Source organism: Pongo pygmaeus, chromosome 7 (assembly GCF_028885625.2).
Source record: "Pongo pygmaeus isolate AG05252 chromosome 7, NHGRI_mPonPyg2-v2.0_pri, whole genome shotgun sequence".
In the NCBI taxonomy this organism is placed as follows: Eukaryota; Metazoa; Chordata; class Mammalia; order Primates; family Hominidae; genus Pongo; species Pongo pygmaeus.
Genome location: NC_072380.2, coordinates 97062462 through 97087287, shown reverse-complemented (window position 1 = coordinate 97087287; position 24826 = coordinate 97062462). Strand labels below are relative to the sequence as shown.

General features: G+C 33.5%; 1 protein-coding gene across 9 annotated transcripts in view; it reads right to left on the bottom strand.

Annotated features, from left to right (window-relative positions):
* RALYL (RALY RNA binding protein like) overlaps positions 1-24826 on the bottom strand; it is a 722957-nt gene that overhangs the window by 193031 nt on the left and 505100 nt on the right. For 2 of the 9 annotated variants that reach the window (XM_054498890.2, XM_054498891.2), the window contains exon 1: positions 22852-22986. The exons of the other annotated variants lie outside the window; for them this stretch is intronic. In XM_054498890.2, the coding sequence (XP_054354865.2) occupies positions 22852-22888 (37 nt within the window). In that variant the 5' untranslated portion in view covers positions 22889-22986. Of the gene's footprint in view, positions 1-22851; positions 22987-24826 lie in introns of those variants that run through there. 9 annotated transcript variants of the gene reach the window in all.

The window sequence follows — 24826 nt, the reverse complement described above, 5'->3', positions numbered from 1 at the left end:
ACTAACAAGAGGGACAGATACTGAACAAAAAGCACACTTGTTAATATATATGTATGAAAGGGATAAGGATTCCACAGGAAAAGCACAGAGCCATAAGAACCTATAGAAGGGGAATTTTCTCCGTTTGCAGGATCAAGGAAGACTCCTGAGGAAGTCACATTTCACCTGAGGTCTGAAGGACAAATGTTTATTAAACAAATAAAGGGGAAAGGGTAGGGATGAGGAATAGAGAATGTTTTAGGAAAGGGAACAGCATGAACAAAGTCCCAGCTTATCCAAGCACATGAAACAACATCAGTGTGAGTGCTACATGTAAAAATGAGGGAAGATACAGAGGTTGGCACTGCTGCCTATGGAATATCTTTTGGTCGCTGAAGGACTTTGGTTTTTTTAAAGGGCAATAGAAAGCTATAGTTTTTTTACATTACGATTTTACTTTTATTTTAGGGGGCAGAACGTGAAGACTAGGTTTGGATTTTAAAAACATCATCCTGGCTATAGTATACAAAACGAACTGTAGCAGGAAAATAACAGATGTAGGAGGCACCATTTAGAAGGCAACTGCAGTAGCCCAGATACAAGATGTTAATGTTTGCAATAGCAAGGGAGCAGTGAAAGTGGAGAGAATTGGATGGATTACGGAACAATTTAAGAGATAAAATCACTGATGTTTGGTGATCTATTAAAAATGGAGGGTAAAGAGAAAGAGGTTTCAAAGATAATTACCAGATTTACTGCTTGCATAATCAATGTGTATGCTGCCTCTCTGCACCCCAAAATAGAGGAAGATTTTTGCAGCAGAAAACTTTACTCTATGCCCTTAAATAAAATACGACTCTGATCCTTATCCTCAAAAGAGGGTTAACCATCCCTGCTGATCTCACAGTTACAGACAGGGAGGGCCAAATGAACATGAGTTTTGCTGAATTCAATTCTCTGCATACAGATCTCAGCCTCCTATTCTACAGACTCTGTGGCCACGGGCAAGGGAGGCTTTCCAATCTATCCATTCAATAGATTAGAGGTAGTAATAGCATCTAATGCATAGAGTTATCATAAAAAGTAAATAAAATAATCCAAGTGGCTTAGTTGTTTAGTTTGCTTTTTGCCAAATGGGATTTTCACCAAAAAATGTTTCTGCCCCTCTTTCTCACATTCTCTTCTCCTCTATCCCCTATTTCTTCTGCACCTTTTCTTCCTTCTGCACCACCTTTTCCTTCTTTCTCCTCCTCCTCTTTCTTCTTATTCACTAACCTAAATTCCATCACAGCATATTTTTTCATTATCTCTTTTATTTTAGTTTTCTTTCCATTCTCATTCCATCATCAAGTATAAGCCTTTGCTTTTTAATTCCTCTACCAGGATGAACTGTGTCATTGCTTCTAGTCTTGTGGCTTTCAATTCATGTGACATCCTGCTGTTAGATTAATGTCCCCAAATTACTAGTTTTGTTATGTCCCACGGTGCTGCTCAGAACGTTGTACAGATCCTCATTCATGGTAAGTGGAATGAAAATATAGTGAAGAGTTAGGCCTCTGGAATAAGAAAGATTTTTGTTGTTTTGTTTTCTGATTCAGACACTCATCAATTTTGGGGGAAGTTGTTGCATACCTCCAGGGCTTAATGTTCCCTTTTATAAAATGAAGGTAATAACTCCTTACAGGCTTGTTGTTAATATCAGCTGAGATGATGAATTCAGAAGCCCAGAATCATGTCTCATACATCTTAAGAGATGCCCAACATTTGATAACATTATCTTGGCATGAATGTCACTCTTCTAAGTATACTGTTCAATATCTTCCAAATCCAATGTGAATTTTTATTATAATGTCTCATAACCCGCTTTTCAGTAGAGCCTTCCAAGGGGAATTTGGTGCTTAACTTAACCCCTCTTCATTCTCTAAACACACCTAGTGTCTTCCAAGCTTCATCTGCTGTTTCATTCTATACTTTATTCTCCACTTCCATTTATTGATAGTCTACCCATCCTTCAAGTTTTAAACAATGTAGCAGAACTAATCTTATTTTCCTGAGGGCTGCAAAGGCATTTTGTTAACTACCTTGTGTTGTGTTTGTGTAAACTTCCTGAGGATGGGGATCACCTTTATTTATATTTACAACCCTCACAAGGCCTAGCACAGTACATTTCCCATTGAATAAATGTTTGCTAAGTAAATTGGTGAATTTAATGCTCTTTACATTTAAAATCTGAGAATAACTTGGGCTGGAGCCATAAAAAACTTCATAAAACTGAGAAGAGCAGGACAAATATAGCAAATTATCGGAAAGTGCCTCCATGTAAGAGTAATAGATTCTCTCTACATCATATATATGTACATATATATATATTGCTATTTTATAAGGGTTTGCATGGTTTCTTTTAAATGTGAATTTAAGGCAATTTCTACCTTATAAACACTTGTTAGAAATGATATACTGCTATTTTATTTCTCTCTTTTGAAAGTCAAAATAGAGTTGAAATCATATTAGGTTACAGATTATCCTTTAATTATAGTCTACCAACATCATGTGAACTGCTAAGTAGTAACAAAAATACCTCTTTTATACTCTAATTTTCAACCATTATCTGTAAGGAAGACATTGCACAGGACTATACCTACAAAAATAAAATTATATATAATTGTGTATATATAAATATATATAATTTTATTTAAAATATATAAATAATAAAAATATATAAAAATAAAATTATATAGAAATTTATATTTATATAAAATTATATACAATTATATACAATTATATATATAATTGTATATAATTTTATATAAATATAAAATTTTTATATTTTATATAAGTGTGATCTAGATTAGTTACATTACCACTGAGTAGGTTTGGCTATATATGCAATTATTCAAAATGATGATTGTTTATGGATTTCTTGATTTTATATATTCAAGTTGCTTTAAGGCAATTTTATACATCTGGATTTACTTTTATAACAAAGAAATACTTAGTTGCCTTAAATTTTTGTAAATTTAAATTGTTTTGTTTAAATCTCATGAAAATATAAACATAGTTGCTTATAAAGCATAATTGTTTTCATAGTCTTCCTTTCAAATTTAAAGGAAACTGATGATTTCAAACTAAGATTGCTTAATACTATTAAATATGTTTGTGACTCCTATATGCATCCAGAAAAATATCCATAAAATATATTTATGTGGGTCATTGGTCAACTAAATTAAGCTTTTCATCTTTTCTAATGTTTATGAAAAGAGTATATAGGAATCTGTATTATTCATTATGGGTTTCATTTATCTGCGTTCTGGTAGTTTAATAATCTCTTACAGTAACTCGTATTTCTAAATTGAAGGACTCACAGACGTATATTACCTAATGTGAGAACTCAACTAGAACATGCTGAATATAAAAATTATTGTTATTAAAGAACCTGAAAATTAAGTTTGCTCACAAAACATCATTCTTCTATGTGTGAACAGATGTATCAGCTACTAAAGGACACAACATTGCTTTGATTAAAGCATGAGTCAGTCTACTTAATCTGTTTCAGTAGTCCATCCCAATATTATCAAAGTTACTGTTTAATACATTCCTTTTTTGTTGGTAAACTGACTAGACTGATTGGATTCATTGTTCAAAATAATTAACTGCCATTATCACTAATCAAATTTCTATAGTAATGGAAAAAGAAAGAAGTGTGACCTATGTCCATTCTTGGTTGATATTTTGGCATAGCAATGTACTTTCATATATTATTTAATGGCCTTAGCAGTCACATTATATCAAGAAAGAAAAAACCTAAGACTCTGCCTAAACTATGAAAATGACTTTTTTGACATAAAACACTTGAATAGCATTGGTACTAAGATAATTAAAAAATAGTATTGATTTAGGCAGATCTTAGGCAGTAGGAAAATTATACAATATTCATTAATTATATGTAATTGAAATATATATAACCACCTTACCTGCCATAAAATTCAGACTATGATAAACTGCAGGTTGATTGCACATCAAGGAAAAAATGAAGCTATGCTTCATAATTAATAAGTGATTGCAACATAAAATATTCTTAGAGCTTATTACTTCCATGATGAACATCGCATTGAAGTATTCTATTTGGGGAGATTAATGAAGGATTGTGAAAAATAAAGAGTGTATATACTTAGTGTTTAATTAAGGACTATTGATTTGATGATTATCTGGTGAATTTCTAAGCACAAATTCTATGGAAATGAGAAATTTGCCCACAAAATCTTAAACAACTTACTGTACATAGTGAGGGGAAGATGATGAAATAAAATCCAATGGGATAATTGAAAACTTTGATAAATATGAAGGATATTTTTCTGGTCTTGGTTTTAAAATGACTTGGAAAATAACAGAGCAGAGGTCAAAACAAAGTTGCTTTAGAAGTTCTGAATCAAAGCCTGTGACTGTGGGCCAAAAGTGATCAAGGAGATGAATTCTAAATGAATGTCAAAGATGGTACTTTTAAAGTTTGCCAGAAATTGGAATACTAGGTCAAGAGCTTTGAATATTTTTCCTCTAACATAACTAAGTAGATGGCTAGCCAAATATCTTTAACAAAGATTCCTCTATGGTATGCTTAGCACTCTAAAGGGGTGAATACATGATGATGAATTATTTATGATTCAGATATGAAAGTTGTCATTTATACTGTTACTGAAAGAGAGACAATGTAAAGTTCTTAAATTGTGAATGTAGACTACTGATTAAATTGCCAACCATTAAGAGGCATTAATTCAAAGAGGTTTCACCCTTTGTAGCCTTGCACATTTTAGAAACTGACAATAATATTATGGCTCCCTCTGGTACAATTTTATTAGTAAAGGTAAATATCTGATTTAATTTCTCCATGTTTCATTACTGAATATAAGCAGAAGTTTTAACAGTACAATAAAAACAGACTCAACAATATTACTGAATTCATTAATTTATTCATTCATTTATTTGTTCATCAAATACTCACTGAGATCCTACTATGAACCAGGTACAGAGCCAGATAAGGTGATGCAAAGGTAACAGAACTACTCTTAATGATTATAGTTTACTGGAAAGAGTGATCCAAAGAAATAAATATAATTTACAGCATGATAAGCATTTTAATAGAATAAAGGGTAATGAGGGAGCATTAGAGGGTTGGGTGGGGGAATGGTGAGTATAGAAAAAAATGACTTATTAGGAAGAGAGACTATTGCAATAATAAAAATAACTACTTAAAGATTGATGTTAAACAGAGGAGAAGAATATTCTCATGTGAATCTTTATTAAATCTTAACTTTTCAGTGACAACATTCCTTTTCTAAAAAAAGTGAAGTAACTAATGCTGAAGAAATTCCTAGTTACTCAAAGAAGGAAGATGGAAAGACACATTTATTAGTCACCATTTCTGGTGGGCAATAGAACAAACCTATTTCCTCTATGAAATCAAAAGTTTAGCTTCGATAACTCTGAAGTCTTTTTGCTTTATTCTATGTCATTGCTGGGTTATGTTTATAAAAACTGGAGCGTAGAATTAATATAAATATCCAGAGAATATTTGTATTCAGTTGGGCAGACCCAACTGAATCTAAGTCTATGAAAACCACTATGATTAAGTGTGATGCATGTGATAACTTTAGGTTCAAATCGACAGTAAGTCAGTACTGCACTGGTAGTGGAGGTGTAAGATTTACACTTATTAAGAAAGATGCCATGACACAATGTCAATCTAACTAGATAAAGCTGGAACTTTTCCTACTAATTCTTCTCACAGCAGGGACCGAACCAAGCCTAAGCCTTCCTCAGTAAAACAAATCTCAGATTCTTCGGTTCTTTCATGGTGAACAAAGTCAAGTTTCCTATATAAATTTAGTTACACCTATTCTGATGCCTCAAGAGAAAAGACAACAGCATACTTAATTATTTCAGTGTCCTTTAAATTATCTAAAATTTTACTTATGCATGCAAGGATATAATGAAAAATATTGGGACTACCTTCATATACTTCAGTGAAGCAAGCTTTTTTTGAAATTGTAGATATTTTGTGTCCTGTGAAATTTCAAGTGTGTGAACTTGACACCTGATCAAAAAGTAAGTGAAGTGAACCTGGTTTTTATTGCCTTTACAAATTAAAACAAAAACAAATAATTGTTATTCAAACAGTTATTCTCCCTTTTTTATACAAAATTGTCACACTATATATATATGTATAGATCTAGTGTTAAGTGTATCCATATGTAAAGTCAGTATATTGCTAGAGTGATATATATAATATTATATATATACACATACACAAAACATACCATACAATATACATTGTATATACATATATACACAATATTTTATATTGTGTATATATATATAATCACTCTAGGAATATACTGACCTTGAGACATTGTAGTTCTGATGGCTGTGTATTGGCCCTGACCTGTTTCCCTCTTTCATCCACTGTTGTGTTGGGACTAGGTCCTTCTTTAAAGAATGTCTGGGCACTGTACCCAAAATGGCCTGTGACCCAGAAAGACAGGATAAACTACCTGGGCCACAGAGAGCTCAACCCTATGACCTTGGCCACTTTACCCTGGTGTTCTAATCATCTCAGCTAAGAAGGTTGATATGAATTTATCAACCATACAATATTTTGTCTTCAGTTCTTTAAATTACTTATTGCTCTTTTAACAATTTTATCTTTTTTTTAAATTACCAAGTCCAGAATATAAAATGAACACTCAGTAAAAATTTTTGGAAATCTCGGTTATACTCAGAAAAGAAAGAAATATGTGTAGCAATCTAGAGGTCCTTTCAGAGTATCTGTATTATTCTAATAGCTTTTTATCAATTCTTACATTCTAAGCTTTTATGTTAGAAATTTGCCAAAGCTGAGAATAAAGTTTGGGCTATAACTATTCAAGTTAATTTAATGTGTGGCATTCATTATTGACAGACATTGTACATCCATGTATTGAAACACTGAAAGCCCTTGAGAGACCTTTCACCTGCAATAACTTTAAATGCTTTGGAAATGAGGTCATTTTTACTTACAATTCAAGAATTTCCAGTTGATACCATTACTAAGTAGCAGTAATAATGGAGAAGACAATTAAAGAACAGAGTAAGAAAGTGGGCATTATGTTATATGACCATTCTAATCATATCCCCAAATTTTAAAGTAGCATAAATTAGTGACAAAGATTTATTATATGATATGAAGTCTTAACTTTCATAGATTCAGCCAGTATGTCCTGGACTTGGTTCAAATTATTCCTTCCCATCCATGTCTTTCTGATGTTGATGTTAAAAAAAAAAATCATTCACTGAGTTACTGCTGAGATTAATGGCTACAAATCTGTGGAAAAACAATGTGTTCCTCTAACTGATGCGAAATTGATTTAAGGAATAAAGACACTTAGCAGCAGAGACAACCTTTGATGTGGGGGGGAACAGAATATAGAGAAACAAGTTTTAATTCTGAATGTGTCTGAAGCTATGAGTCTTCATTTCTTAAAATGATAAAATAATCTGGAAGCTTTAAATTAAATAGAAACTATTACATTGTGTATATGCAGCACATTTTGTTTATTCATCTGCTGATGAACACTGAGTTGATTCCATATCTTGGGCCATTGTGAACAGTGCTGCAGTAAACATAGGAATACAGATATCTGTGGACATACGATTTCATTTCTTTTGGGTATATACCCAGTACTCAGTAATGAAACTGCTGGATAACATGGTAGTTTTATTTTTAGATTTTGTTTTCTTTCTTTCTTTTTTTTATAGAGATAGGGGTCTCACTATGTTGCCCAGGCTTCCCTTGAACTCCTGGCCTCAAGCTATCCTCCTGCCTCAGCCTCCTGAAATGCTGGGATTACAGGTGTGAGCCATCTTGCCCCACCTTATTTTTAGTTTCTAAAGGAATCTTCATACTGTTTTCCATTGTGGCTGTACTAGTTTGCATTCCCACTTCCCTTTCTCTAAGTACTCCCCAGCATTTGTTACCTTTTGTCTTTTTAATAATATCCATTTTAACTGGGTGAGATAATATCTCATTGTGGTTTTCATTTGCATTTCCCTGATGATAAGTGATGCTGACAATTTTTTCATATATCTGTTATCCATTTGTATGTCTCTTTTTGAGAGATGTCTATTCAGATCTTTTGTTCATTATTAATCCCATTGTTTCTTTTTGCTATTGAGTTGTTTGAGTTCTACATATAATTTGGATATGAAACCCTTATTAAATGTGTAGTTTGCAAATATTCTCCATCATTCTGTAGATTTTCTCTTCACTCTGTTGATTCTTTCCTTTGCTGTGCAGAAGCTTCTTGGTTTGATGAAATTCTCTTTTTCTACTTTTGCTTTCGATGCCTATGCTTTTGAGTTCTTGTTCAAAAAATCTTTGCCCAGACCAATGCCATAAGGCATTTCCCTTATTTTTTTTCTAGTCTTTTTATAGTACATAAGTCTTTAATACATTTTGAGTTAATTTTTTATACAGTGAGGGATAGAGGTCTAGTTGCATTCTTCTAAATGTACATATTCAGCTTTTCCAGTACCTTTTGTTGAAGAGGTTGTCTTTTCCCCACTATATGTTCTTGACATTTTTCTCAAAAACCAGTTGGCTGTAAGTATACAGGTTTATTACTGGGTTATCTTTTCTATTTGTCTATGTGTCTATTTTTATGACAGTACCATGCTGTTTGGATTACTGTAGTTTTGTAGTATATTTTGAAGTCAGGTAGTGTAGTGACTCTAGTTTGTTCTTTTTGCCTAAGATTGCTTTGGCTATTTGGGTTTTTTGTGGTTCCATACACATTTTTTAAGATGGTTTTTTTTTTCTATTTCAATACAGTATGTCACTGGAATATTATTTAGCCATAAAAAAGATTGGAATCCTATCATTTGTGGCAAATGGATGAACCTGGAGGACACTACATTAAGTGAAGTGAGCTAGGACAGAAAGACAAATATGATATCGTTTATATAAAGAATCTAAAAATGCTGGTCTCATTGAAGTAGAGAGTAGAATTGTGGCTACCAAAGATTGGAGAGTGGAAAGGGGCTGGGGTATAATGAGAGATTGATTAACTGTATATATGGTCACAGTTAGACAGGAGGAATAAGTTCTGGTGTGTTGATTATAGTTAACAATATTGCATGATATATTTCAAAACAGGTGGAAGAGAGAATTTTGAATGTTCTCCCCACAAAGAGATGAAAATGCTAAATACCCAGATGTGATAATTATCCAATATATATGTATCAAAACATCTCACTGTAACCCATAAATATGTACAATTTTTATGTCAATTTTTAAAAAGTATAATAAATAAAATAAGCCATGAATTAACTAGAAACTAGCATCATTGCTTAATAATTAGTACAACAATAGGGCTTATGAGAAAGTTACAATATGGATTTCATGGCACTTTCAAAATATGCCTTAAACTTTGTTAAATTGCCCAGCATATACGTATTTTTAGATTCCTTTTAATACTTCTCATCAAATAAGGAAATTAGGGTTGTCAGTAGAAAAAGTAACTCCAAAACCTGAGAACAAAAAGGACTTAGCAGGTGATATCATGCATACACATCTGTGAATATAAAAAGGCAAGAGATAGTTCACCAACAGCCTATATCAGAGTAACATATTTGGGGCAACTGACTAAAATTTCTAGTTGCTACAACAGGTACATAAATAAGGCAATCCGTTCTGTTTATCCTTCAATGTCTATTAATTGAGGGCTTCCTAGGCCAGACCATGCTGGGGATATAGAATGAAAATAGTGACCTGATCTCTGTCTTTGAGGGTTATAGCCAAATGACTAGATAAATTATCAATTACATACAGAATACATACAGGTTACAGAGGAATCCGTAACAAAGATAAACTCTACTAGCCACCAGCAGCTTAGAGAAATGTATCAGAAGGAAGCTGGCACCTGAAGGATGAGTAGGAATTAGCTCAGAAAAGAGGAAAGGAGAGCGTTCTAAATGGAAACAACATAATGTATGAATGATGGAAAGAATGCTTCAGAGAACAGAAAGAATTTTCAGTATCATATACTGATCTGAAATATGCAAGGTGAGATGTCAACAAATGAACCTTCAAAGTAAGATAATACCAGGTCAAGAAATGCCTTGCTTTTTAAAAGTCATAAAATTAGACAACGTTTCTTCTCTTTTCTTTCTTTTTCTTTTTTTTTTTAGAGTGAGTCTCACTCTGTCACCCAGGCTAGAGTGCAGTGGTGCGATCTCGGCTCACTGCAACCTCTGCCTCTTGAGATCAAGTGATTCTCCTGCCTCAGCCTCCTGCACAGCTGGGATTACAGGCATGCACCATCACACCCAGCTAATTTTCTGTATTTTTAGTAGAGATGAGGTTTCATCATGTTGGCCAGTCTGGTTTCGGACTGCTGACCTCAGGTGATCTGCCCACCTAGGTCTCCCAAAGTGCTGGGATTACAGGTTTGAGCCACCGCGCCCAGCCAGACAATGTTTCTTAACATACAATTTTATGCAATAATTATAAAATCTGTTTACTATAACAACTAAGAAATATAGTTTGTATGAGTAAATAATATTAAGGCTTTCAGTAAACAATAATGAAACTGACCCAGAATACCTACAAGGAGCAACTAATGAAACCTTTAGTTGATAACACATACTTATCAACTGAAATGACCTCTAGATATACTGTTTTCCAGGAAATTTGGCAGTTTATGTTTATTCCAATTGGGACAAGTAATGGAATATATGCTTCCATTCAATACATAGAACAAAATCTTAACAATTTGGTAATAATCTGATTGAAGATCCCTAGTATTTTGCTTTTCTAGACAGAAGATAATAAAATTTCCCAAGACATAACAACCAAAAGAATTCTATTATTTTCAATCATGACAAATACCCATAGGGGAGTTTATAATTTTTCTTAAGTCATACCACTTTATAATAGTCATAAAAAAACTCAATAATGACTAAAAGCCATAAATAGCTTCATAAAAATACCTTAAACTAGTTTTATTACCACATAAATATGGCAATGGTAAGTATTTGTTATGAAGCGACATGAAACTGTACTGTTATTAAGTACATAAAAGGCTACAGCAAGGTATAAAAAATGCCCATTAGGAAGTCTCCTAGGGCAATTGTGTGATGATAGTCATATTCCAAATGTCAATCTATACCAGTGATTGGAATGTTAGTTATAAAGAATAATAAAATAATATTATCATTGTAGTACATCTTATGCAATTCCAGATTTAATTATCCTGGACCCAAAATGAAATTTTCATAACTGATGTGATTACACTGAATTACAATATTTAAAACATGTATTTTTAAAATGAATATTAAAACAGACATTCCTTACACCTTGCAGCCTATTCCTAAGTTAATATTGGTAAATATTAACAATGTGGGCAACTTACTGAGAATTCCAGGCCCAATGCCACATTATCCTTTCATATTCATATAAGCAAGGCAAGACTGTTAATTTGGCTTGAAGTATAGGGTAAATTACTACAACTGTTGATTAATTGCTGCCAGTAGTAATCTAAGAGAAATAGTATTATCAAAGGCTAGTATCTTCCCCAAACAAATAACTATGTTAGATGGCTGTTTATATAGTATAAAAAATATAGCATCTTTAACCTGATAAACAACTGTTTCTAATATATAAGAAATGGTTAACTTAATATGGTTCTAATTTCCAGGGACCCATTTTCAGAGACCAAAAAGAGAATCGTAGTAACAAACACATCTATGATCTGTTTTTGAGACGGAGTCCCACTCTGTCGCCCAGGTTGGAGTGCAATGGCGTGATCTTGGCTCACTGCAACCTCCGCCTCCTGGGTTCAAGCAATTCTCCTGTCTCAGCCTCCTGAGTAGCTGGGATTACAGGTGTGTGCCATCATGCGTGGCTAATTTTTGTATTTTTAGTAGAGACAGGGTTTCACCATGTTGGTCAAGCTGGTCTCAAACTTCTGATCTCGTGATCTGCCCGCCTTGGCCTCCCAAAGCATATGTATGATCTTTATGCTACAATTTCTTGTATTTTGTTCCTGTGCTTGGTTATTAACTTTTTTCCTAGATACTCAAGTTTCAAAGCATATTTTTAAAGTAGAATTTTTAATGATTTGTTTTTATTTCAAAATTAAATAAATTTTTATGTCCATTCAAATAGAATTTTCTCAAACTCTAGCTTGGGTTCTTGAAAACTGGGATGGTGAAAAATATGCAAAACATTTCTGTCTGGATAGTGAATAAGCAAACAAATTGTAGAAAGCTTCATGGAGTATTACTGGTAAAGCCTCTTTAGGAGAGTTTGGACCCATTTATCAAAATTGAGTGTATCATCTATGTTACAAGTGATCATTAAAAAATGACTAGCTTCATATAAATAGCTCTGGAGGACAGTTCAGTGCTGAGAAAATTTTTATGACCACTTATAAAATTCAAGTGACCATTTTTCTCTTGCTACCTTATGAAAGCCAAGGATGTGACCAAGTAAGTGAATTTTTCCTCATACCTCAATTAAAAGTAAGCCTTTTCTGATTTTTGTCTAAGTTTATTTTTATCTAATTGTGAGCCAACCTCTAATTATTGAGACTATAAATTAAATAAAAATTAAATATTCCATGTAGTATGTATGCATTTATAGGTGTCTTAAAACAAACGTGAGTTGGAAGACACTGTTAAGTGTGGGAAGAAAAAAGGTATGAAATAGACTTATCTACATGAACCCAGCAGAGGTGACTTCAAAGTCAACATTCCCATTGCCTGTGGAGCCTATTAAGAAGACAAACACTAGCAATTTGAAGAACAATGTGTGTTTATTTAAGGAAATACATTCAGCTGTTCCTCTAAGGCAGTTTCAGGTTTACTAGGGGTCAAAAGAATCGTATAATATGAAATATAACATTTTCCAATGATAGGTAGCCCAAGGCATGGAACATTACAAAAATATATGCCACATACTCTATGAGGAGTCTAAGGAAATAAATGTGGACTTTATTTTTATTTTAAATACAAATGAAGTTCTAGAGATAATATGTCAATAATAAGAGACCATTAATACTTTGAGTCAATATTTACACATATATAATGTTTTCCTATATAACTAAAGGTGTCAGAAATTCCATTGTTAGAATAAGAGTGTAATTCAGTAAATAGTGCTAAGAAAATCAATAACTAGAAAAAGGAAAATGAATCAAAAGGTTATGCCAAACAACTTAGCTGTTCTAGATCAAGAAGTGTGTAATGACTCACAATGAATTACTAAAATAACTGCAGAGAAGTTCACTTATTCTAAGTTCTGGAAACCTTTCATTCCTTTGCAGAAAAGATAGCATATGAGGCAAATACATTCATTTGCAGATATTTTGTTTGCCTATATTTATGTAAAACTTTCCTCAAGATATTTTTTCTGTTTCTATATGATTTAAAGGGTAGGGATACTGGTAAAACTTATATTTTGCTTTTTAAAGTTAATTTATTAGATTCCTTAGGAGATATATAAAGTTGCTTTTTAACTCCAATGTTCATATTTTAATTTAATTTTGGGTGTCCAATTTCCTAGAGATTAGAAATAAAATCATAAATGACATTTTGAAATTATAATAAAAATGAAGTATCACAGATTACTTCATTATTCTATTACATGTTTGATTATTGCTCTCTTATGTAAACTACATTAGTCATCTATAACAAAATGCTTAAAACAGTGCCTGACATATGGTAAACATTCAATATATTTGTCAATTTTATTATCATTACCCAATTCATTTAGAACTACCCAATTTTCCATTTGGATGAAAACAAAGTTTTAATGATAAAATATGTAAAATTAGAATTCAGATGCTTATAATAAACATTGTAAGTTTAGTTGAAGATAGATACTTTCTAGAAAAGCTCTGATATGTCACCTGCAAAAATAAAGTCATCTAGTTAATCTATGTTGATGACACTGAACATACTTTCATTTTTTTTGTAGAAAGTTTAACCTTATATATCCTGAAGACAACAATGCATATATTCCCTACTGTAATTAGATATTTTTAGTGTATTACATAATCACACTTGGTTAACTGTAACAGTCCTATGCTTTTAATGCCAACTTGTGCTGGCATAACGGCTTATCATACCCACCTCTCCCCTTTTCTTGCCCACTTACGCAATAGCTGGTATTTATTAGATTTAACCATTGACTTACAAAACTGGTGATTTCATATTGCTCAAAGAGATTTCCCAAAACACATAATTATGCCAGATCATGGTTTTTAAGAAAGTTGCTTTCTGATGTTTCAAAGATGGCATATGTTAGAGCATAAAAAACACTACTTCCTACTCTGCATTGATGCTTATGAATGGTTATCTTTTCTTTAGTCATGTCAAACTGCTTGCATTCATGACAGTATTTTATTTTATTTTAGTTTTTTGATTAATAAAAATTATATATATATAATGTTTTCATATATGTATGTATTGTGGAGTGGCTAAGTCAACTTAATGAATGAAACATATCCATTATCATGTCTTTTGTGAAAACATTTAAAATCTACTCCCTTAGCAATGTTCAAGCGTATGATATATTGTTATGACTGTAGTCACCATGTTGCACAATAGATCTCCTGAACTTATTGCCTTTATAACTAAAATTTTGTATCTGTTGACAAACATGTTTCCACTGCCCTTCCTGCCCACCTAACCTCTGGTAACCCCCATTCTACTCTCTGCTTCTATTAATGACTTCCACTATTTTAGATTCCAAATATTAGTGAGATGACACAGTATTTATCTTTCTGTACCTGGCTTATTCATTTCGCATAATGTCCTCTAGGTTTATCCATGTTGCCATAAGTGACAGGATTTCCTTCTTTTTAAAGATTGAATAGTATTCCATTGGGGTGTGTGTATGTGTGTGTGTGTTGTATCTATCTAACTATATGAGATATATATATCTCATATAATCATATTTTTAATCCATTCATCTGTGGATGGACATTTACATATGATATATATGATATATGAAACATGTATATGTCTGAGATAATGATATTTATATATGAGATATATATATCATATATTTTATCCTATCTGTGGATGAACATTTATGTTGATTCCAATCTTGACTTTTGTGAGTAATTCTGCTATAAAAATGGAAGTAGAGATATCTCTTTGAGATAATTAATTTTATTTTCTTTCAATATATTTCCAGAAATGAAATTGCTGGATCATTTGGTAGTTCTATTTTTATTTTTTGAGGAAACTTCACACTGTTTTCCATAATGGTTATACTAATATACATTCCTACCAACAGTGTAAAATAATTCCCTTTCCTTTATGTACTCACTGACACTTGTTGTCGTGTCACTTTTATAACAATTCTTCTAACAGGTGTGATGTGATATATCATTGTGGTTTTAAATTTATAGTTCCCTGATGATTAGTGATTTTGAACTTTTTTCATATGTATGTTGATCATTTGTATGTCTTCTTTTGAGATATGACTTTTTCACATTCTTTGTCCATTTTTCAATCAAGTTATTAATTTTATTGCTATTGAGCTGTTTGAGTTATGGTTAATATTAAAAATATATGAAGAGTTTAATATTGAAAATATGTTAATCAGAATAGAAAGCCCAGCCATAAATCTAAGCATTTTTAGTCAACTGATCTACCAAAGTGCCAAGAACATACAATGGGGAAAGTATAGTCTCTTCAATAAATGGTGTTGGAAAACTGGATATCCATACAAACAAGAAAGAAATTTGACCCCTATTTCACCCCATATACAAAAATAAAATGAATTAAAGAATTAAATATAAGACCTACAACTATGAAACTACTTTACTAGAAGAAAACATAGAAGGAAAGCTTCTTGACATTAGTTTGAGCCAAAACTTTTTGGATATGTCCCCAAAAGTACAGGTAATACAAGCAAAAACAGACAGAATTGCATCAAACTAAAAAGCTTTTGCACAGCAAAGAAAAATAATCAACAGAGTGAAGAGACAACCATGGAATGGAAGAAAATGTTTGCAAACCACATGACAGTATGTTAAAATGATAGACTAATATCTTCGTTTAACACCAATCTTATTTTCCTAAGTGTCTTGTTGTTTCACATTTATAATTCTTTTATCAACAAATACAAATTAATATTATTTTTTAACTGTAACATTTTTTGAAGTGATAAAATATATTCTGCAGAGAACAATCATCTGAACACCTGGGGACAGAGTCAATGCTACGGTTTTTATGCAAGTGTACACATAAATGCAGCACAGATTCTTAGAAGAGAAATTAAAAGAGCAGGTGACATATGATAGTCAAGTTGTTTTCTGAAAGTACAGAAGAGAAATGGACAAATGCTCACCCGGTACAAAAGTGACCTTTGAGTGTGTGGGGCATTGTTAAACAGAAAAATACACGAATATCATCAGATTTTTTTTTGAGAGAGACAGAGAGAGAGAAAGAGAGAAAGAGAATATATTTCTGCAGGCAGAACCAGTCACAGGCTGGAGCCTGTAAAAGCCTCTGATTAAGGATATAAGGCAGACCAATATGCATTTCCATTTAAGGTCAATCTGTATCAGAGGTGTTATCAGTCAGCCTTTGTACGTCTCTGCTCCCAAACTGGCATCTATAGTCCCACTGTGCAAGCTCAATCAGACTGCACTGATTCTATCCATGCACATGTGATTCCATGGAGGAATCTACAAAATTACAATTTCTCAATTTCTACCAATTATAGAATTCATATTAGAACTTGAGAATAAAAAGGGCTGAAGACATTGCAGATATCATACCAGAATTCCCTACAAGCATCAATAATAGAGAAATCAAAGATTGAATTTAATAGTGTCCTCTAGAGAGCCTTTACCAATCAAGCCTAAAAATAGTGTTTTTTTGGTATAAACTTAAAAAAATGTTTTAAAACCTAGATCACATTTTCAACTCGTTAGGTAACAAAAAAGATCAACACAAGATATGAAATAATTTGGGAATTAATAACAAATTATTTCTTTTGTCTTCACAGTTACAAAGAAATCATGGTACCAATATAAGTATTTGTTTTAAATAATCCATTTTTATATTGCTATTTAATTTGTAATCAATTTCAGTAAGTACCTTTAAACAAGACTTCTATAAAACACAACACATTAATAAATATGTGACTGCTAAGACAAGTCATATTCTAAAAATTACAAAACATCAAACCTATTATCACTGTTGATCACTGAAAGACCAATTTTACACATCAATTGAGACGGGCAACAGCCTTGTTTTTCCCTGTCAATGCCTTAAAAAGCCTTAGAACAATTCTATCAAAATGTAAATTTACTTTTTCTCATAGGAAGATTTTTAAAGAGAGGTAGACTTAATTTTAATTCTTGTAATAAAGAATACAAGGATATTTATAAGAAGATAAGTCAGAAAATATTCCCAGTCAAACAATATCTTTTGGACCTCTGGATGACCAAAATTTGATTGTCTTCCAGTCAATGACTGCATGCCTTGCCATGTATGGAGAGTAATTATTTTAAAAATACTTTTAAAAATTGTCATTTAAAATTATTGCACAAGTCACTTAGAAATATGGATAGTGATTCCTAAAAGTTAGTATATACATATTATGTCTTAATTCAGTTACAAATGAAGTGTACTTTTCAGTTAAAATCTGTTGTCTGTCCTACTCTGTCTATCCAATGTTCCTCATGCTTTTTTGACCTCATCTTTAGTCACTCTACTTATTGGACTCCTTCTTGGTCCTTCGATTATCCCAATGTTCCTCAGGGATTTTGCATATACTATTTCTACTTGTAACTATCCAGAGAGAAACTGAACCAATTTCCTCACTTCTTTAGGGTGTCTGATCAAATGTCCCCTTAGTAAGTGGCTTTTCCTGACTTCCCCATAGAAAATAGAAATTCCTCACTCCACATTCCAAAACTCCATTTCTCCCTTACTTGCTTTATTTTTCTCCATAGCACTTAGCATTACATAGCATATTACATATTTATTTGTGTGTCATCTTATCTTCAATAAAATGTTGTTTTGCTCATTGGTATAGCCCTACCATTAGAGCAGGCTCTGGAAAGTAGTAGGTGGTCAAAAATATATATTTAAATCGACAAACTTCATTAGACAGCCATGGATTTTGATGGGCAAAGCATCATATTATGCACTGAGAATGTATCAAACAAGAATAAAGAATACCTTATATGAAAGAAACTTAGAGATTAGTGGTGTAAATATATAATTTTCTATATATAAGACAGAATATAGAAATTTTAAGAAAAATTACAATATATGAACAGAGGCCGAGTGCAGTGGCTCACAACTGTAATCCCAGCACTTTGGGAGGCCAAGGCAGGCAGATCACCTGAGGTCAGGAGTTCAAGACCAGCCTGGGCAACATGGTGAAACCGCATCTCTACTAAAAATACAAAAATGAGCCGGGCATGGTGGTAGGCACCTGTAATCCCAGCTACTCAGGAGGCTGCGGAAGGAGAATCGCTTGAACCTGGAGGCAGAGTTTGTAGTGCAGTGAGCTGAGATTGTACCGCTGCACTCCAGCTTGGTGACAAAGTGAGGCTCTGTCTCAAACAAACAAACAAACAAACAAAAAAACAATATATGAACTGAAAAGAGAGAAGGGAAAGAGCAATTTGACTTAGAAACTGGGGAGGCATTAAGGAAGGATGTGGCATGCGAGTGAAACCTTCAACAGAGAGGTGTGAAGGTGCAGGTGAAGGCCATCTATCAACAAGAAGATAGGGCAAAGGCATAGAGATAAGAGAATATAGTGAATTTCAGGGACAATTGGTAGCTTTTTGTTTATTTGTTTGTTTTTTTGAGATGGAGTCTAGCTCTGTCACTCATGCTGGAGTGCAGTGGTGCAATCTTGGCTCACTGCAACATTTACCTCTTGGGTTCAAGCGATTATTATGCCTCAGCCTCCCATGTAGCTGGGATTATAGGTGTCTGCCACCACACCCAGCTAATTTTGGTATTTTTAGTAGAGATGGGGTTTCACCATGATGCCCAGGCTGGTCTTGAACTTCTGAACTCAAGTAATCCTCCCGCCTTGGCCTCCCAAAGTGCTGGGATTACAGGCATAAGACACTGCGCCTGGCTGACAATTGGTAGCTTGATAAAGGCTAGAATATAGGTGGTACCAGGAAGAGAAGAAAGTAGTGGGCAGATGACAGTCATGTAAATTTCTATATTATAAGGTCTTGCTTGTACTCACTTTCTAGTTCAGTGATTCTCAACCTTCGGGAGTATGAAGTTTTTTTTTTTTTTTAAAAGAATACTGAAACATAATGAGGGCTGCATGTACTATAGTTTTTTTAAAATAAAATATATGGTATAAAAAGCTATTACAAATGCAGTACACCACCTTTTAAATACATTTGTTTTTATTAAACATATTTTAGAACTTTAAAAGCATATATGTGTGTATATGTTTATGTATATATACACGTGTATGTCCATATACACATATATTTTTCTTCATTATACAGTGATTCATATTTATGTAAATATTAATATGTAGTAACCTTGTAGTAACTCCATGGGCACCCAAGGACCTGAAGCACACCAGCCCAGAGCCACCATTATCTAGTCAATGAGAAGCCATTAATGTCTATGAGTAGGGGAATGATCTGATGAGGGCTGTGTTATGGAGGCAATGAGGGTTAGAGATGGAAGGTAGCCTACAGAACACTTTCTCAGTGCAATCTACTAAACTTACAGAACAGATTGCAACCCACAGAAATAATAGATAATTGGCCAAGACTATAAGCAGAGGGCTATGATGACTAGTATTTAGATTTCTGAAGTGATCTTATCAAGTATTTCCATGATAATATGGATAAGGTCGATAAGCTCACCCAAAGATATTATTAGTAACAAAAAATACATGATCTGTTCCAATTCAGTAAAATAAGATGAAATGTTACACATCTGAAACTCGATTCACACTGTTTTCTTTGCCATGGCACAGGTATTGTGCTATTTTCAAAATCCTATGGCTTCTACCCTACTTTTCCCTCTACGTTGGTGTTTTAAAAACATATTCATTTTTTAAAAATGTACCTTCATGTGTCTTTCATAAAAGTCCAAAAATGTTTTCTCAAGGTCATGTGGAGTTTCAGCAAGGGAGGTTACAGGTTTTCCTTGTTTTATACAGAAATTTTTGAAAATTTAAACATAAACTTCACAGTTAAATAAATATTGTTATTATATATGTATAAAAACTTAGTATTTAAATGGACTCAAAAGTTAAACATTAATTCCCAAATCAATCTCATTTGTAAAAAAACAGGTTTACATGTATTAGAATTCCTTAAATTGGTCTGTACCTGTTTGGCTCTGGCAATATCAGCATCTGATAGACGCAAACATTTTTTAATACCACTCAAAATATTCTGTATCCAATTGAAAGTCTTTAATGCAGTTTTGCACAAGTAAGATCTGCTATCTGAGTGAACACTAAGCTGTTCCTTTTACCTAGCAATTGCTCTATCAGAAGCAAGGCAATGGGCACTCTTCCCTCCCTCTCCTCCTCTTGTATAGTGAATTATAAATAACTAATCTCAATATGAGTGGAGAATGAACTTCAAAGCCCCACATGAATCTTCAAATGTTTAGTACAATTTATACTTTAAAATCACTCATAAGTATTTTTGTTCTCCCCTTTTTCCTCAAACTCCTGACATAGCCACATGCACCTTTACTATTCCTTTTGTCAGATCCTCTGAAAGGAAACACTTATTTTTACTAAAAGATACCATATTAAATCTTTGGATAATGAGAAAAATTAGAAAGTTGATTTATGTACTATCTCATTTTTAAAGAAAATTGTAAGAATACTTTCCTTCTTTCCTACAGTGAGGTTTTGATGAATGTACAATTATTGCCTTAATTGGATTACAATTGCCTCTGGGTGAGTTTATGCCTTTTATATGATCAAAAACACAGGCATAAAAGATATAACTGAAAATGGAAATGCCCTGGATTTTGGTGATGGGAAAATTCCAGTTTTTCTGTTTACCCATTGGATGGCAAACCATTGTATTACATTCTACTTTTGCAAATGTTGTTAAAGAAATTCATTTAAGGATTCTATTTGCTTTTATTGCTAAGCTTTCTATATATTTTAATTTTATTATGTTCCTGCTCTCTGATATTTTATATTATTAGAATATAGAAACACTTAATACAACATAAAATAGTTGATACAATTAAACTTAAGTAACACATTAGTTTTTTTTAACTGAACCATTCCAGTACACCCTACTGTGTTTATGCCTGTATAATTATACATCTTCTGACTTGTCTCATGTAATTCACAATTTCTTCCTGCTGCTTAATCGCAGACTTCAGTGAGCACATTTTAACAGGAAACACTCAGTATAATTTTTCTGTGAATCTCTTATTTTCCATGTGCATTAAGGCATTGATAATCCACAAGGAAAAAAAATGAGGGATATATAAAAGATACAGGAGTAAAGGCACAAGACGGTTTTCAAATCTATGCATAATTTAGATCCATTCTTGTAAGAGGAAATCACAAGAAAATTAATCAGCAATATATGTGTAGACTTCATACCAATCATTTTTATATGAAAAAAGTAGCAGTTATCATATATTGTTTCTTTATCACAAGAAAGAACTGGCATCAAAAGGCAATCAAGCTTGCAGAATCAAACTGACAGCCTAGCCCTCAGAGCTTTCTGTGGTGCATGGAACTTCTTTGAACAGGAGAAACGTTAGTTTTCAGATCTTAGGTGAAAACAGACCAAAGAATAAATTATCACACTAAAAATTATCTTTCTATGATTTATTGGCTTTTTGATAGAATAACTGTGACTGATAGACTTTGATTTTCAAAATATTTGATAACATTTAAAGACATCAAAAGAAATAATGAAAAAGTACAGACTTTGAGTACAGAGTAAGTTGCCGTTACCTGTCTATGACGATAAATAGAGACACTGACAGACCATTTTGGGCTAAATATGGTATTACTTACTTTAGACAATAGAAAAGATAAAGTGATAAAGAGTTAAACTTACTAGAGAGAGGTGATTGTAAAGCTTTTCTTGAGAGGCATATTGCTTTACCGTAAAATAGTGTTATTATAACAATCTTTTGATTTTTAGCAAGATCCTGATAGCTTTCAGTTCCATAATAATCTTTGTTCTGGACTTTACGCCAGGGTAATTGTGCTGCTCCTTTTCAGCCAGAATCAGTTCCTTTAGGGGTGACTGCAGATGACTCCTTTTAACCCTTTGAAATGGTGCCTGTAGTGAATTATGGCACTAGCATGCTCTGGACCAAGAAGTTTGGCAATGAATATCCTGTTAAATATTCAGCTTGTCATTCACAATTAACTCTCTCCCTTCCATTCTGAACTGCTTTCTACCCCCTAAGAGTTGTAATTGAAATTGGATGAATAAAGAGAAGTTTTAGGCTAGCTTCCCAAACCTTTCAATAGACTTCCAGGAAAGAAAATCATCACTCCTAGAAAAGCAAAAAAGAGAACTGTCCAGTGATCATGCCTGAATGAAGGATGCTGAGCTAGACTGAAATTGCATTTGATCTGTTTCTCTGTTGATTTTGTAAACCTTTCCAAAGGTTTCCATAGTAACAAGCGAATTATCCCCTCTGCCCTCAACATCTTTCATGCATGTTACAGGAATAAAGATAAAGGTTAGGGTGAGAAAAGCTACAGTATCTTTTCTACTACCAGGATGTATCTGAAGAAGTCATAATGAGTCTTTTAAGAAATCAAGTATGTTTTCCCTACCCCAGTGATATGAAAAAGTTGGGTCAGATTTTACTTACATCTCTGATGTCTGCGTTTGCTCCTGTACATGGTCATTTTGAAAAAAAATTCGACTTTCTAAGAAGTAATTGATTTGACCACGGAGACAAAGAGACGGGTTGTGCTCCTGCTTTGCAGTAAGACTGTTGCTCACTGACAGAAGGTAACCAGCAATCACACAGTGAAAGCCAGGGTAATACCATTCTCATAAAATTACAGGGGAGATGCTACAGCCTGTAACTACTCTATCTAATGTAAATCTTCTAGGGAAAATTGTATTTCCTTCACCTCCCCCCAGCCTATAGCAGTTAAGTTCTCTAATGAAATCTGTACTACTAAACTGCTGTCCGTAAGCAATGTTGGATTAAGAATAGAGTCATATATTTAGCAAGAACCGTAAAACTGAAAATCTAAATATAAAAACCTTATTTAGTATTTATATAAATTAAAAATTGGGTTCATATATCTTTTAACCGCTATAGAATATTGAAATTTGTATATTATTCTGAAACTCTGCTAAATTCTTTTCTTCTGAGAATCTCTGATACACTTTGTATGTTCAATTATTAAAGCAATTATCAATTTTAGTTTTGTCTATTTCCCCAGTCTGTACTTCTCAGGGAAAACAGAAACTGCACATTTTCACGTTTATATCCCCAGAACTTTACATAGAAGGTGCACACAATATGTTCTCAGGCTCACTGAGTGCCTACTATGTAGCAGGCACTCTGCTGCTGCTTGCAAGAAAACTCTCCGGAAGCTTCCCCCACCCCCAACCCCTGGGGCCTCAGTTTAGTCCTCAGTTCTCTACTTTGACAGTAGTTGGGACATATCCCCATCTGAATATGTTTCACACTGTCACTCAAGTGGACAAGGTGGAAGCTCTGCCTTCATTATGGCTTGTACTGTCCTTTTCTGAGAGCAATGCCTGGCATTCAGCAGAAGCCCAGGAACACTGCCTCTCCCAAACACTCCAAATGAGAACATAGTTTCAAAAACACCTTTGGGTGCTGACTAGGGTGTCTGAAATTAGTTGTTATTTAAAATACAGAAGGACCCACATGCTAGTGAAAAATTTCTATGTCATAAGACTTCCTTGTTATGTATTAAGTTTCACCTTCTTGCCAAGAAGCAGAAATGGAGATACTCAGCTGTTCAAAGTTATTCTTTTTTAAGTGTGAACAAATCCAGGCTACCTACTAGTAGCGGGAAATATCATCTCCATAACTCTTCATAGAAGCATTATTTCAGTGTAAAGGATTTTTTTACTTAAATAATTACATTTCATAACCACAGATACCAAGAATAATATTCTATAAGTTTTCAGCAATATTCTGTTCAGCGTCCTTGACTTTTGACTAACTAAACTCTTTGGTAAGACTGTTTGTCAAAGACCCCTATGGTTATATCTTGCTTTAGGGCATAGTCAGTGTCTGTATTACTATACATTCCACTGCTGTCTTTCTCTTCCTATTAGAACATACATTTCTGCGGATAAAACTTCATTTTTTTTCAGAGATGTATGTCCGGAGGTTAGATCAATGCCTGGCACAAAGTAGGCTCTTAATAAACATTTGTGGAATAAATGAGTTGTTTTGTGTGTGTGTGTGTGTGTGTTGGGGGGTGGTGGTACGGAGTCTCGCTCTGTTACCTAGGCTGGAGTACAGTTGTGCCATCTAGGCTCACTGCAAACTCCACCTCCCAGGTTCAAGCGATTCTCCTGCCTCAGCCTCCTGAGTAGCTGGGATTACAGGTGCCTGCCACCATGCCCAGCTAAGTTTTGTATTTTTGGTAGAGACAGGGTTTTGCCATGTTGGCCAGGCTGGTCTCGAACTCCTGACCTCAGGTGATCTGCCCACCTCTGCCTCCCAAAGTGCTGGGATTACAGGTGTGAGCCACCATGCCTGGCCATGAATGAATTTTAATAAACAAGTTTCAGTGATAAAGTCCATACAATCACAAATTCTTTTTCAATAAATTTAGACAAGAGCCAAT